Below are 14326 nucleotides of genomic sequence, written 5' to 3' on the forward strand. Positions count from 1 at the left end.
TGATCCATCATTCAGCCTCAGTTTTATATTCCCAATGCCTCTGATAATGCAAGAATTATTATTGCCCAGCAGAACTGATCCATGACATTGCACCAAATCATGAAACCAGTCAAGGTGGGGGCAGATGTGGAAGGAACACCCGGAGTCCATGATCCATGAACCTCTTTCAATTCTGTCCATCACATTCATGACTTCAGCAGCATCTTCTCCATCACTGCTGATCACATTTGTGTGAGACTTGTTTTCTGAGGCTAGCTTCTTTTTCCAGCCAAAACAATCTTTCTTCAAATGCCCTGATTTCTTGCACCAGTGGCAAGATCTAGTGTCTTTCATCACAGAGCTATCAGGCTTGGTCTCCACAGCCCTCTTCTTGAATTTCTTTTTGTTCCACTTCTTGATGTTGAGTGACTCAGGCTGAGACTCGGAATTTCTTGAACTGCCTCTCTGCAATTCTTTAGCCATGAGTGCGGAATACACCTCATTATAGGTGATAGCTTTGTCTCTTCCATAGAGAATAGCATCTCTCAACTAATCATAGGAGCTAGGCAAGGCATTGGGAACCAAGATAGCCTTATCCTCATCATTGATCTTGACATCAACAGCTTCAAGATCATCAACACTTTTACAGAAATCATCCAACTGCTCCACAATCGACCTATCCTTTGAAAAACTATATGAATAGAGTCTTCTTTTCATATACAAGCGGTTAGCCAAAGACTTGGCCAAGTAAACATCATCAAGCCTCTTCAAAATGCCAGATGCAGCGGTCTCACCTCGAACTTCGCGCAGCACTTTGTCTCCCAGACATAAAATGACCGCACTATGAGCTTTCAACTGCATCTCATCGAATTTCGCTTGAGCTTTCTCATCTAGTGCAGGAGCCTTTCCCTTTCCATCTGATTCAGTCGAAGTCAGAACTGCAGCCAGGCCTTGCTTCACCAGAACCGCCCTCATCTTCATTTTCCATAAGCCATAATCGTTCTTTCCTAAAAACTTCTCTACCTCGAGCCTTGCTGCCATTGTTGCAGTTACTTTGATATATCAATCGCCTTTCCCACAGACGGCGCCAATTGTTATAGAACTAAGCGAAATGATTGAACAAGAACAAGCTACCTTTGAGGAAAGAAGATGGATGAAGATTTGAGAGAATTGTATGGGAATCCTTTTATTGAACTCAAGAAGTAACTAAAAAATATCTCTACAAAGATCTCTCTAATCTATTTATACACATCAAGAATCAAGTGAGTGAATAAGATCTTCACTACTTAATCAGTTACAACCCATATGAACTAAACATCAAACGGTTAGTAGCTGTTGATTTAGCTCGTAATTGATAACCGTCTTTAACGGCTACTTTCCTTCCTCCTTGATCAAGCTTTCTTCCTTACTCCTTGATCAAGTTGTCTCTTCTTTCTCCTTCTCTCCTTGATCAAGCTGTCTCTTCTTTCTCCTTGATCAAGCTGCAGCTCCACCGTAGCTTATGTCTCGATCAGCCAATAATGCCAATAATTTCGATACCATTGCAGCTAGCTTACTTGCTTCTGTACAGCTTTGACTCCATAACCTGCAGTGTGAAGGTGAGTGGCCAAAGCCTCCACTTAATGGAGGAGGATGTCTACATGACGATGGTATTGCATTTGCCTTGTAGACATCCTCCTGAATCTCATTGTCATGTAGACGTCCTCCTCTTAAGTGGACTCTATGGCTTCTCATCTTCACACTGCAAGTTATGGAGTCAAAGTTGTATAGAAGCCAATAAGCTAGTTGTGACGGTATCGAAGTAATATTGAAGTGTATCAGATGTCCAAATCTCATTTCTCTAAATGCCCGTTGTTGGTTGTCATTTAACAACTCCATCTATCTCCACATAGAATCTTGGAGACCTCCTTAGATTCATTATGCTCTCAACTTAAACCTCATCCACTTGTTAAAGATATACTGGTAGGACATACCAAATAGGATTGCCACTTTGGTATTCTTTAATTAGGAAATTTTTTCTCACATTTTGACATGTATTTTCATTTTAAATATAATTTCATCTACCCTATGACGACTGATGGTATATCAAACATTTAATCTGTTGGTTGAAAGAGAAGTGTATTGCTTCATCGTTGGTATTATATTTTACTCAGCTCCCTTAAAATTGCATCCAAATATACCAAAATATGGTTCGTATTATTTCTATACCCAGGTGGATATTATAACACATATTCTTCATAAACATACAGCAATTTGGAAAACTAACCACATTTCATCCCTACTGTGCAGAAAAAGTTAAGTGGGGGATTTTACAGAAATGACAATTGCCATGTATAGCAAAGTCCACAAAAGGGGAAATTCTATGCAGTTCGGTCGGAAAGAACCCAGAACGAATCTTGACCGAGTTATTCGACAGGGCTAAACAGAAGAAATGGTACTCTTCAGCTAGATTAAACAGAGGGGAACCTACAAATGCTTGGCAAATATGGCCTCAACCACACCCTTAGCTATAGGGTGATAGCCTGCGCAAGCCTCAGAGAAAACCCTCCTCGCAAACATCTTCTCCTCTTCCTTTCCTGCGCCCTCGACTAGTGCTCTATAGAGTGGCCGGAGATACTTCATCCGTCCAACTTCTTTCAGAGTTTTCTCAACCTCGTTGTAGTAACTAGAGCACCTAGATGCAATCGCATGCTGAAGAAATGCTACTTTGACCTCATAATCTTTCGATTCTGCAAGCCTATAGCGCTCGTCTAGAGCTGCTAGCTGTGATACAACCAACATGACAACATTTGTATCAGATATTTGGCATTCTACATGGTAAACAGATGTAGATGTTGAATTATTCAACTAAAGTCAGTTAAACAGAAAGCAAAGAAGGATATCTAGGAAAATCAAACATATAGCACATAATTGAGAAGTAACATCTAAAACAAATAGATCACAAGTTGTGATTTTCTAACCGTACCTGTGATGCTTCGACAGATTTAGGCAGATTTTCTAAGTAAAGTTCCCATTCTTGTCCTCCCCATTGAGCAACATCATCCTCGTTTGGCATCTTACCTGACTTAAAATCGTTAGCCAACGACACGATCTTTGTATAAATTTCAGAAGCAGGCTCCATTGCATCTGGGGGTATGCCAGTTCCATCAGTCCATAGTTTTAGATCAATTTGATCTTCAATTCCAGGAATATTTGCTTTTAAGAAGTCAAGAAACATGTCGGTGTCAATAGACTGGAACTTGAAGTTGGCAATATATTTTTTAAGAAACTCATCAAATGCAGGCCTCCCAACCTGTTCATAAATTAGAAACAATAAAAATCAAGCCTTTCAATGAAGATGCGCAACGTATAAAATCACAAAGTAGTGGAAAATAAAGAAAATATATGTTTAGCTGCTTACCTGTCTCTCAATGCGCCACAGAAACTGGAATCCCTTCTCATAAGGCACTTCAGAATATACATCATCTGGGTCCACCCCTTGCTGGTTGGTCCTCAGTTTCGTGAATTCCATTCGATCCTTAAACCTCTCTATTTGCTCGACGAGTCCTCTCCAACCAATTCCAATATTAAGTATGGCCCTTTCTTTCCCTTGAACAACCTCAACTATTCGCCGCTCAGCATACGTAGTGAAACCCTACAGGCACAAGCTCAATCATGAATCATAGCACTAGAAATTGATCCAGTATCAAAGTAAAAAATGAACCACATTGGAAAAAGAGAAAGTCCAATATTTCCTTCATTTTGCGATTCTCACTCAAATGAAGCAAGTGTTTCTACTTAGGCTCACATAACCAAGATAGTTGAACCAATACTCCACAAATTACAAATCAATTAAGAATTTAATACCCATACATTTACTAATTTCTTGCGCAACCTACAACCAAAACAAGGTGTATACAACGATTAGCTCCATACAACTTATAAAGAAACTACAGAACTTATTAGAAATTCAAGAAAGCTCATTCAAAATGTCAAGGAATAACAACCAAAGCCAGTGAAGCAATATTTGCAAGAAATAGTACGAACTTCATTTATGCTGGTTAAGTATTGAAATTTCGTAATTCTGAACCAATTCAGCATTTAACTCCATCGTTATCAGGAGAATAAATTCATGCTCACAAATCACAAGCTATCGACATCAACCATAAGCAATCATACAGTTCAAGCAAACAACCAAACTCACCTCATTCAACCAGAAATGATCATTGTTCTTATTAGTAATCAAATTCCCCGTCCAGCTATGAGCGAGCTCGTGAGCTACAACCTGTGCCCCCGTAGCGTCCCCTTTGATCACCGTGGGAGTCAAAAATGTCATTCTCGGATTCTCCATTCCTCCATAGGGAAAACTCGGCGGCAACACCAACAAATCGAACCTCTCCCACTCATACGGCCCGAACAGCCCCTCCCCGACCTTGATCATCTCCTCCGACCCCGCAAACTCCCTAGCCGCAGCGTCCAACACCGCAGGTACAGCCTCCGAGTACACCTTAGTCCTCGGACCAACCTCCCTAAACCCTAGCTCCCCAACCGCAAACGCAAACAGGTAGGGCGGCACCGGCTGCTCCATCACGAACTCCTCCACCACCCTCCCCTCGGCGCACCAAATTGAGTCATCGCACGCGCCGCCGCACTCTCCGGCGGCGGGATCACGCCGATCAACATGCTTCGCGGCCATCACGGCGGAGAGGTAGCGCGGGATGTTCAATTTCGCGGCGAATTTGATCCGCGCGGCGGGGGTGTCCTGGCAGGGGAAGATCGATCGCGCGTGGATGGCCTGGCATTGGGTGAAGACGAAGGGGTAGGACTTGTTGAAGGTCTGCGGCGGAGAGAGCCACTGCAGAGCGGAGGAAGACGGCGCCGTTTTGGAGAGAATGAGTAATTTGGATTGATTGGAGAGGGTTAGGGTGAGGGATTGGCCTAGGACGGCGTCGGGGGAAGGGGAGAGGGTGAAGGGGATGGGAGCGGCGGTGGCGGGGTCGATGACGGCGGAGAGGGAGAGGGAGCGGGTGTCGAGGGTGAGGGGGCCGGAGTGGGGGGCGGAGAGGGAGAGGAGGGTGGAGGAGGCGATGGTGGAGGAGGGGAAATCGAAGTAGAAAGAGAAGGAGATGTGAGTGGTTAGGGGGTGGGAGGAGTCTGCATAGGAGTGGGGGTCGATTGGAGCCATTTTCAGTGAGAATGACGGCAGTGGTTGGCCGGTGGAAGAAGGGAAGTTTGAGCTGAAAGCGCACCAAGTGAAATTAGGGTTTAAAAATTAGAGGGAGAATAATTTGGGAATAAAGATAATCGAGATAAGGAATCACTCGTTTGTTTATTACGCCGCACTTACCATAAAATATTATACTTTCTCCTTAGATATTCAAAAGGGCTTACATCATCAGTCTCTCGTAATATCAATATGATTAATAAAAAAGTCGATAAAGGTATTAAGGTCAATTTATAATAAATTAATTGTATCTAAATTTTAAAAAATATCACATAACTTTAAAACGCATATAACTTTCTTGATTTAAATTATTTTTTCACACAACATAAATCAAATTAAAGATAATTTCATAAGGATTCTAACGAGATCTCACTTGCATATGTTCAGATGTCAAAATATGAAAAAAAAATTGAAAATTTTCAATTTTTTCGTACAACAACAAATGTCAACCTAGTATATAAAATATGTCAATATAATACATGTAGAATGTCATTCTTAAAGCAATGTATTGACATTCTCAAAGCATTGTGTTGATATTTTCAAAACACTATATTGACATTTTCATCCAAAACCCTAATTTGGTAGTTTTTTTTATTTTTTTCAATTTAATTAATAAAAATAAAAATTACACGTGGAAAATTTTAGACCACTAGATTTCTAAAATCATATGGTCTTAAATTAGTTGTAGTTAGCAACAAAAAAGTGAGTTAGCAATTGATCACTCCCCATAATAGTGTTAATTTTAATGAGAAATTAACAAATTAATAGAGAAAAATAGATAAAATAGATAAGGTGGAGTAAGTGATAAGGAAAGAAAAAATAGATTAGATATGAAAAATGTGAGAAAAAATAAGTAAAGTAGATACTCCCTCTATCTTAATTAAATTGAGTCAAAAATTTTAGACACGGAGATTAATAAATTGTGTTGAAAAATAAGAGAGAGGAATAAAATAGGAAAGATAAAGAGAGAGTAAAGTAAGTGATGAAATAAAGTAACAGTGAATGGATGTTTTATTTTTTATCAAAAAGAGAAATGACTCAATTTAATTGGTACATCCCAAAAGGAATACAACTCAACTTAGTTGGAATGGAGGGAGTATTACTTTTGTCCCATAAAAATAGATACTCCATCTGTCCCATTAAATATGAAACATTTGGCTTACGGCACGAGATTATATGTAGTGTTGTTTGTGAGTTAATGAAGAGAGAGTAAAGTAATAAAGAAGAGAAAGTAGAGAGAGTGTTGTTTATATTTTTAGAAATGTTTCATTTTTAATGGGACAATATAAAAAAGAAAACGTTTTATTTTTAATGGAATAGATAGTAATCTTTAATTTTATGACTTTGTTTGCAATTTCATTTCTTCCTTTCTCTCTACCCAAACTATCTCCACCTTTCCTGAAATTCATAGTGCTAATGTCAGCTATTCTTGAACAAAAATGATACAAAGAGGCTTCAAATTTCCAGATTGGAAGAAAGCAATGCAAGAAGAGCTAGAAGCTTTGATTAGGAATAATACTTAGATATTGACCATACTAATTCCTCCTGGTAAAATTCCTATTGACTGCAAGTGGATCAACTAGGTTAAATTTAATGCTGATGCCTCTGTTGAAAGATATAAAATGCCAGACTTTTTGCTAGGAGTTCTACTCAACAAGAAGCCGTTGATTTCATGGATACCAAAGTTAACTACTGTGAAAGTTATGCTTGCCTTGCTGTTTATGGATGGTCATTGCCACTAGGGCTTCTTGTTGAGGAGTGCACACCACAACCTGGTCTTGTATGCAAATTGACCAAGTCTTTATACGGATTAAAGCAAGCATCAAGGCAATGATACCTCAAATTTTCACAAGGCTTGGCTGTTTTTGGTCAGCATCTGACCATTCTTTCTTTTTCAAGAGATATGGTGATGACTTCTTTGGTATTGTGATATACGTAGATGACATATTAGTAGCAAGCAGTAAACCAGAGAGAGTTGATGAGTTCAAGAACTTCCTTGGAGACTGTAGAACAGTAAAATATAGATATAAGCGGAAAAGTAAATAGACATAGTAGAGAAAGTAGTAGTGTATTTGGTGTATCTTATTACTCAACACAGTCCACATATATATAATACAAGAGACTAAGCTAGGCTATGTCACGTCACCGATGTGGGACAAAATACTAATAATCTTAACGCTCCCCCTCAAGCTGGAACATCTATATTGTCCAGCTTGGTACAAAGTTCTTAAAAATGTTTTTCCTCAAACATCGGCAGCAATAGTAGCAGGCGAAACTATAGGGTAGTAGTAGTTGTAGTTGTTGCATAATTAGAGCTGCAAGGTAGAGTAGTAGTAGCTGTAGCAGAGTAGCAGCTAGCAGAGTAGCAGCTATAGGGCAGAAGTAGCAGATGCAGAGCAGTAGTAGCAACTGTAGCAAAGTAGCAGATGCATGGTAGTTAGTATCAGCTGTAGCAGAGTGGCAAGAATAGCAGTTGTATGGCAGTTGTTGCAACTGTAGCAGAAGTAGCAGATGCAGCTAGTGGAATTTTTATCTCTCAAAGGAAGTATGCTATGGATCTTGTATCTGATGCAGGTGTATTGAGCTGCAAGCCTTCATCTATACCAATGGAAGCACTAAATCAGCTATAACAAAATGCAGGAGAACCTATTGCCGAGCCAACAAACTATAGAAGATTAATTGGAAGATTAAGGCCAGAATATAACATTTGATGTACATAAACTTAGCCAATATCTGGCAAACCCTTGTGAAGATCGTATGATAGCCGCTGAGAAGGTGTTGAGGTATTTGTAGGGATAACTCGGTTATGGGCTGATGTTTTCCAGTAAGTCTTCATTTTTTTTAATGCGGAGGTTTTGCTTGTTTCTGGGAACATCATTGTTATCTTGGAGGTCAAAGAAACAACATACGATATCTAGATCATCCGCAGAGGCTAAATATAGGGCTATTGCACAAACTTCTTGTTGTTGTTGTGAAGTGGCGCGGAGAAAAGCTTTTCTGGAAGATTTGATATCTAAATGGAGAAAGCAGTTCCTTTGTAATGTGACAATCAAGCGGTTGTCTATACCAGCTCAAATTTGGTCATTCATGAAAGAACTAAACACATTGAGATAGATTGTCATATGGTGCGTGAAAAGTTTTTTGATGAAGTGATCAAGCCTATGCATATCAAGAACAATCTGCAGCTAGCCGACATCTTCGCCAAACCATTGTCAACTAATGCTCTTTGAAGTATATTGGAGAAGATGAACTTTGCCACAATATATAGTCCATCTTGAGGGGGGCTGTTACAGCACAATGGATTTCCAGTTAAGGAATGAACAAGGGAAGTTAGAGATAGTTGATATGGTTAGATGACAACTGGAATTAGCAAAGCAGAGTTAATTGCTTCATTTCATTACTACTTTGATTCTTGCAAATCTCTTATCAATTTTAAAGTGATGTAACTGAAAATGTTGTTCAAATGATGGTGAGTTTTAGAAATCAACTTTGGATGAAAGAGGTTTTTATTCCAAAACTGGCCCAGTGTATATCAGTAAGGCTCTCCAGATTGAAGCAATTTGTAGAGTATAAGCATATAATTTGCAGGAAACTATGAATACTAAGTAGCAGCTAATGAATTTGCATTAATAAGATTTAGAGCACAGGAAGACAAGTTTGTTGGTGCTTCAAAGATCTGTAACATATTTTATTTTATTTTTATTCTATTTTCTTGATGATCTAATATTGCTATGAAGTATATAAATACTGTGATCTGATGTATATTCTTATTTTGAGTACAAATTTTGATTAATTTTGTATTATAAGGTTGTGGAAAATGCAGTCAATATGCATATGGATAACATGGTTTTTAACATGAATATACTGAATGAGCTATACATATTTTAAATGAGAAAAAAATTTATGACTAACCATTTAATCTTAGTTTTGTGATAGTTCAAATATTTGGTTGTATTTATGTACTCCATATGATTGGGTGTTAAACTGCAAATTTCATTTAAAGGTATGCATCTCGATCAAAGGTGACATTAATTTGATAAGCAATGATGTATTAATTTGTTTTCATTTTTAGAATACAGTTAACCAATATGTTAGCTAGTTGATTATAAAAAAATTGGATCAAATTTTACTGTTTTTGCTTTGCAGTTCGTTCCTGTAGAGGGAAATGAGGCAGAGACTACCATCACTAATTAATGATTTGATTTACCCCATATTGTAAAACTAGACATGATTTTTTTTTAAGTTTACCAAACGTGTCCTTTTATAGTAAGACCAGCAAACATGAGTAAAATTTATTGATTGCAATAATTAGATCAAAATTTTGTTGATTTTCTTCTACAATACCCATGAGTGCGAGGGCTAAATTTCTCGTCAGTTACTACTATTGTTTCCGTTCCCCACCATAAGTGATTGACTTTTCATTTAATTATCTTACTATAAGTGATTAATTTTAATTTTTTTTTAGCTAAACATGAAATGAATATTAAATGTAGATGCCAAAATATCTTATTTATGTATGTGTCGAAAGTCGATACATTTGGAGACGAGTATGCAATGGATATGGACGATGAAGCGTAATTAATTCTGTAATACGGTCGAGTCTTCACATGAATGATCGAAGAATTTTTATTGATTTTCTTAAAAAGAATATGCAATGGACAAAGACGTGAAGAAATCTACTGTTTACTTTATTGTTGGAAATAAGGATCCAAGCTAATAAATTGAAGTTAAAATTTGGATATTTTATCCTATGCTGCAAATGGATTTTGAAATACTCTCGTGTCCATAAAAATAAGGCACTTCCTTTTTCATCCATTTCATAAAAATATCTCACTGATATTTATAAAAAAATTGTCTCAAACTCATTATCCATATATTAATTTATTTACAACTTATATCACTAGAGCTCATCACCATTAAACATTAATTGTAATGTGGTTCTCATTATCCACTATCACTATTTTAACTATCTTTCTCTTCATTTATCTTATTTTACCAATTATATATTAATTCTTGTTTCGTCCTAAATGACTTTATTTTTTGGGGATGGAGGGAGTATATGAAAATCTTATACTCCATCCGTCCTATAAAAATATGGGCATATGATATGACATGGGAATTAAGATATTGATAAAGTAAGAGAGATGAGAGGAAAGATAGTTAAAGTATTGTTAGGGGGTGTTCGTTTTGCAAGATTGTAACCTGAATTAAATTGAAGTGTGTTTGGTTTATGAGATTGAATCTCACAACTCAATCCTAGATGGATAATCATGGAATAATTAATCATAGCTAACGTTCTATGACTAATATAATCTCACAACTCAATCCTAGATTATATCTTGATACTATTTTATCTTGTAAACCGAACACCACCTTAGTAGATAATGGAATCTATATTATTATTAGTGTTTATTGATGGTACAAATTGTAAATAACTTAATGTATATGGATAATAAATTGAGATAACTTTCCATAAATGGATATATTATATTTTTATGGAACAGATGATAACAAAAAGTGCATATATTTTTATGGGACGGAAGAGAGCATAAATAAATATAGGTGGTCAAAGTAAACTTATCAACACGTTATATTGAACTAATCAAGTACACAATTGGGTAAATTTAGGATGTTTTTCTTGTAAAGTAATTAGACGTGACATGAGCCGCAGCTATTGAAACACAACCATGAACTATCACAGTTTACAAACAAAATTTGAAAATGACAGTATAAAGATTTCCTCGACACATAATCATCTAGAATCTATTATTATACAATAAAGCAATAGATCATTCTACTCAAACGACATACGATTTTCAACAAATACGTGATGGAATCTGTTTCTTTAAACCAAAATTGAATTTTTTACACGTCAACAAGAAAAAGATAGATCAAAAGAAGCAGAAATCTGTATGATGATTAAACTTAATTATTCCAAAAAAAATTATTTCCGAATTTCATCTTGTTTCATATGCCAGTCAGCTAAGTAAAATATTCTTGACAGTGACTGATCATCTTCTTCCCTATGCATCTTCCTGGCATAATCATCAACATTTATATCAAGTTTGAGGATAGAGAAAGGCCAACTGACCAACTTACACACTCTTTGCATATCTTCTTCCCCTTTTCTGCTCAACCCAAGTTAGTCGTCGAGCTCAAGTTTCGTGTCTTCTTGAGAAGCCAATGCCGTGCTAGGTGTTACTTCCATTAGCTTTTACTGAGAGAATTGTGCCTCTATGGGAGTTGCTGCTGCTGATTAAATTGGAGTCTAGAAAGAGAACTATAACAGTGATGTCGTCGTGGAAATGCCTCCTCACTCCACGGTCAATTCTCTTCAAGTCCGAATATCTCATTTCCCTTTTCTTTGCTGCTTCCTGCAACGCGGCTTTGACTAGTTTTCTTGCGATTCCCTGCAGGAAACAGAGGATCTTCTCTGTGAGCATAAAATTTGATGATAAAATAAGTAATTACCAAAGATTAGGGTAACGAGGACCAGGTTTTTATTCACGTAGTTCGTATCTGAATCAAGGATGGGCTGAAGCCCCCACTTCATACATGAAAATAACCGAAGGAGTTGCAGAAACCGTGTCAATCATTTTCAGTGAACATGTTAGATTTATCTAACTTATAAACCATAAAAGAAATCCTTGAAAGAAAATACAAAATTTTGAAGAAATATACAACAAATCTTTCTGGCACGTCACTGCTATTATGATACGACACTTTTGCTCTACATATTTCATAAAATCGGCGCATTGTTCAGATAGACAAATAGAAAGCTCAAGGATTATAGGAATCTTACATTTCGTGGCGAGGAGTTGACAATGTCGACTGCTTCTTGATTGCTAAGGTGTTCCCATAGCCCATCAGAAGCAAATATGATAAATTCATCCTGAGGGAGAAGTTCCTGAATGAGGATTGATGGTTCAGCCAAAAGCAACGGTTTCTCAAATGGTTCCGGCAGCCTGAATTTCGGCAGCAAAGGTGGTTTATTGAACTCCGATTTCTTCAAGTATGCATCACCAATTGATCTTGACACCTGAGAGGAGGAACTAACTATGTGCGTTAGAAATGCAAGATATGTTACATGAGCAGTCTTGCTCACTTTCATATATGCTTTGATCGTAACCAATTTTTAGTAGTTACGGCTGATGATTGAACTTGAATTTCACCTGAATGATGCCCTTGACACGCCAAACATTATGCTTCAAGACAACAATGTCGGGATCGTCTGGATGCAACGTATGTAATTCATCACGAACAGATGCCAAATTTGCGTTATGTTCAGTTGATAATTGAATCGCTTTGACTTCTCGTTCAGCCTTAGACAATCGCCCCAAGACTGCCCTAGAATCTCCTGCATTTGCAATGTACATCCGTCCTCCGCATATGATGCCCACCAAACAACACGACCCCACAGACGCCATTTTTGGCATAATGTCCCATTGCTTCCTAACCAAAGAAAGAAATTCCTCCTCTGTTGTGATAAAAGCATTTTTTATAACATCAGCTGACATATCCCGATTTTCTGCTGTGAATTCTGCATTACAAAAGCTGTCAAGTGAGTAATAAACATAGGAATTAGCATGACTATGATTTCCAAAAGCTACTAGATTGTATGTCGAATATCAATATGCTAAATGATGAGACACGACATGAAGAATTATATGAGATCATAGTAAAGAACATTTCCATTCACATATCTTTGTTCTAATCATAGACAAGCTTCTCAGACACTAATCTACTAGTAAAAGTAAGAGTTATCCCAGCATCCATTTGAAGTAGATTGGAAACATTATCCCAAATGCAAAATTCTCATCATTTCCTAATCTGATAGTACTAAAGAATAATCTTGACTACAACAAGGCAAGGCATCTTATACTAAGATTAGACCATTCCTAAAACACATTCGGAGAATAGATTTGAGGGAAACATGGAAAAGCGAGACAACAAAACGTACTCTTCAAATTTTGAAATAGACGGTCTCTTATAAAGCGTGCAGTCTCAGGACCACCATGGCCGTCATAAACTCCAACGAATGTACCATAAGGACCTGACTCAGTGGAACTCATTGGCCCCGACTCAAGCTGGCTTTGATCTTCTAGAATAACATTAGCTTGAATAACAGCCATAGAGAATTCGCCATAGTGATGGTACCCAAAATCCTTTTGCCACCACAAGCTATCAGCAAGGCCGCTGGAGCCGCCTCCTCCTCCTCCTCCTCCGTTGCTGCTGTTCTCTCCTTCCTTCTCCACAAACGGCCTCCAACACACCAGCTTCTTCCATGTAGGACTCACCATAGCTCACGTCATAATACAATATTTTTTCCTAATTTAACAACATAGCTATTGCATTCCACAACAAATTCACACAATCAATCACCAATCTGTATTCAATCCAAACAAAATTATTTCAAAATATAATCACTAAGTTTCCTCCCAAAACCTAAGCAAAACAACAAATAATTTGGTTGCATTGAACAAATATAAATGTAGCCCACGGCGTACAACCACATTTTAAAAGCTAAATTATAATCAAAATTGCAGAATTATACCTTGAATCAGAGGCTTTCGAGATTGAATTGGATGCCCAATATTTCGCCCTTGAAGAATAAAAGGGCAAAAGTCTGTGCCTTAGTTTTTGCAATAATAATAATAATAATAATAATAATAATGTGGAAAAGGGATAGATCAAGAGAGACAAAGCTAGAGAGAGATTAAATTTGTAGTTTGGTTTTTGTCAAAAAATATTCTACGCAATTTATTAAATTGCCCCTTCCACCTTTGAAATCAACTTAATTTCACTCCGCACCTTCTTAATAAGGATATTTTACTTTGCAGCCAAATATTTTGCATTATATTCCCCTCGACACTTTTCCCATTTCAGCCAAAGAGTCAATAAAGCAATTGTGTCTGGAGATTTTTATTAAGAATATCTTTTAACTTATACTTCCTCCGTTGTCTATTAATTATCACCGTTTGACATAACATCGAATTTTAAGAAATATAACGAAAAGTATGTTAAAAAATTTAGTAAAACATGCCACCTACTTTTATATATTCATTTTATAATAAAATAAGAGTGGAATGTGGAGTCAACTCATAATAATAAAAAATAAAGGTGCTAATTAATTCAGGACAAACA

At 37.1% G+C, this 14326-nt stretch overlaps 2 protein-coding genes across 3 annotated transcripts; both read right to left on the reverse strand.

Moving 5' to 3' along the window:
* Nucleotides 1-2156: 2156 nt before the first annotated feature.
* LOC121743008 (leucine aminopeptidase-like) lies at nt 2157-5264 on the reverse strand. Its single transcript, XM_042136180.1, has 4 exons — nt 4163-5264; nt 3380-3613; nt 2945-3271; nt 2157-2742 (listed from the first exon to the last, which is right to left on the reverse strand). Exons 1-4 carry the CDS (start codon nt 5141-5143, stop codon nt 2446-2448), a joined length of 1839 nt encoding a protein of 612 aa, XP_041992114.1. The 5' UTR covers nt 5144-5264; the 3' UTR covers nt 2157-2445.
* A 5746-nt stretch (nt 5265-11010) lies between these two features.
* On the reverse strand, nt 11011-13887 carry LOC121745325 (probable protein phosphatase 2C 38). Of its 2 annotated transcripts, none has more exons than XM_042139186.1 (5): nt 13737-13887; nt 13143-13568; nt 12355-12722; nt 11985-12221; nt 11011-11592 (listed from the first exon to the last, which is right to left on the reverse strand). In XM_042139186.1, exons 2-5 carry the CDS (start codon nt 13480-13482, stop codon nt 11374-11376), a joined length of 1164 nt encoding a protein of 387 aa, XP_041995120.1. In that variant the 5' UTR covers nt 13483-13568; nt 13737-13887; the 3' UTR covers nt 11011-11373. The 2 variants fall into 2 exon arrangements, with proteins under 2 accessions (XP_041995120.1, XP_041995121.1); XM_042139187.1 differs by having other exon boundaries at nt 13143-13527; nt 13737-13879.
* Between the last annotated feature and the right edge of the window lie 439 nt (nt 13888-14326).

Source organism: Salvia splendens, chromosome 8 (genome assembly GCF_004379255.2).
Source record: "Salvia splendens isolate huo1 chromosome 8, SspV2, whole genome shotgun sequence".
Classification (NCBI taxonomy): Eukaryota; Viridiplantae; Streptophyta; class Magnoliopsida; order Lamiales; family Lamiaceae; genus Salvia; species Salvia splendens.

Bases quoted from the DNA above. Each gene is read 5' to 3' on its own strand.
- LOC121743008 (XM_042136180.1), bottom strand. From the start codon at position 5,143: ATGGCTCCAATCGACCCCCACTCCTATGCAGACTCCTCCCACCCCCTA. The intron at 3,614-4,162 runs GTGAGTTTGGTT...TTGTGCCTGTAG, and splicing joins ATCATTTCTGGTTGAATGAG to GGTTTCACTACGTATGCTGA. The intron at 2,743-2,944 runs GTACGGTTAGAA...GTTGTATCACAG, and splicing joins AATCTGTCGAAGCATCACAG to CTAGCAGCTCTAGACGAGCG.
- LOC121745325 (XM_042139186.1), bottom strand. From the start codon at position 13,482: ATGGTGAGTCCTACATGGAAGAAGCTGGTGTGTTGGAGGCCGTTTGTG. The intron at 12,222-12,354 runs GTGAAATTCAAG...TCCTCCTCTCAG, and splicing joins GTGTCAAGGGCATCATTCAG to GTGTCAAGATCAATTGGTGA. The intron at 11,593-11,984 runs GTAAGATTCCTA...TGTTTCCTGCAG, and splicing joins TCAACTCCTCGCCACGAAAT to GGAATCGCAAGAAAACTAGT.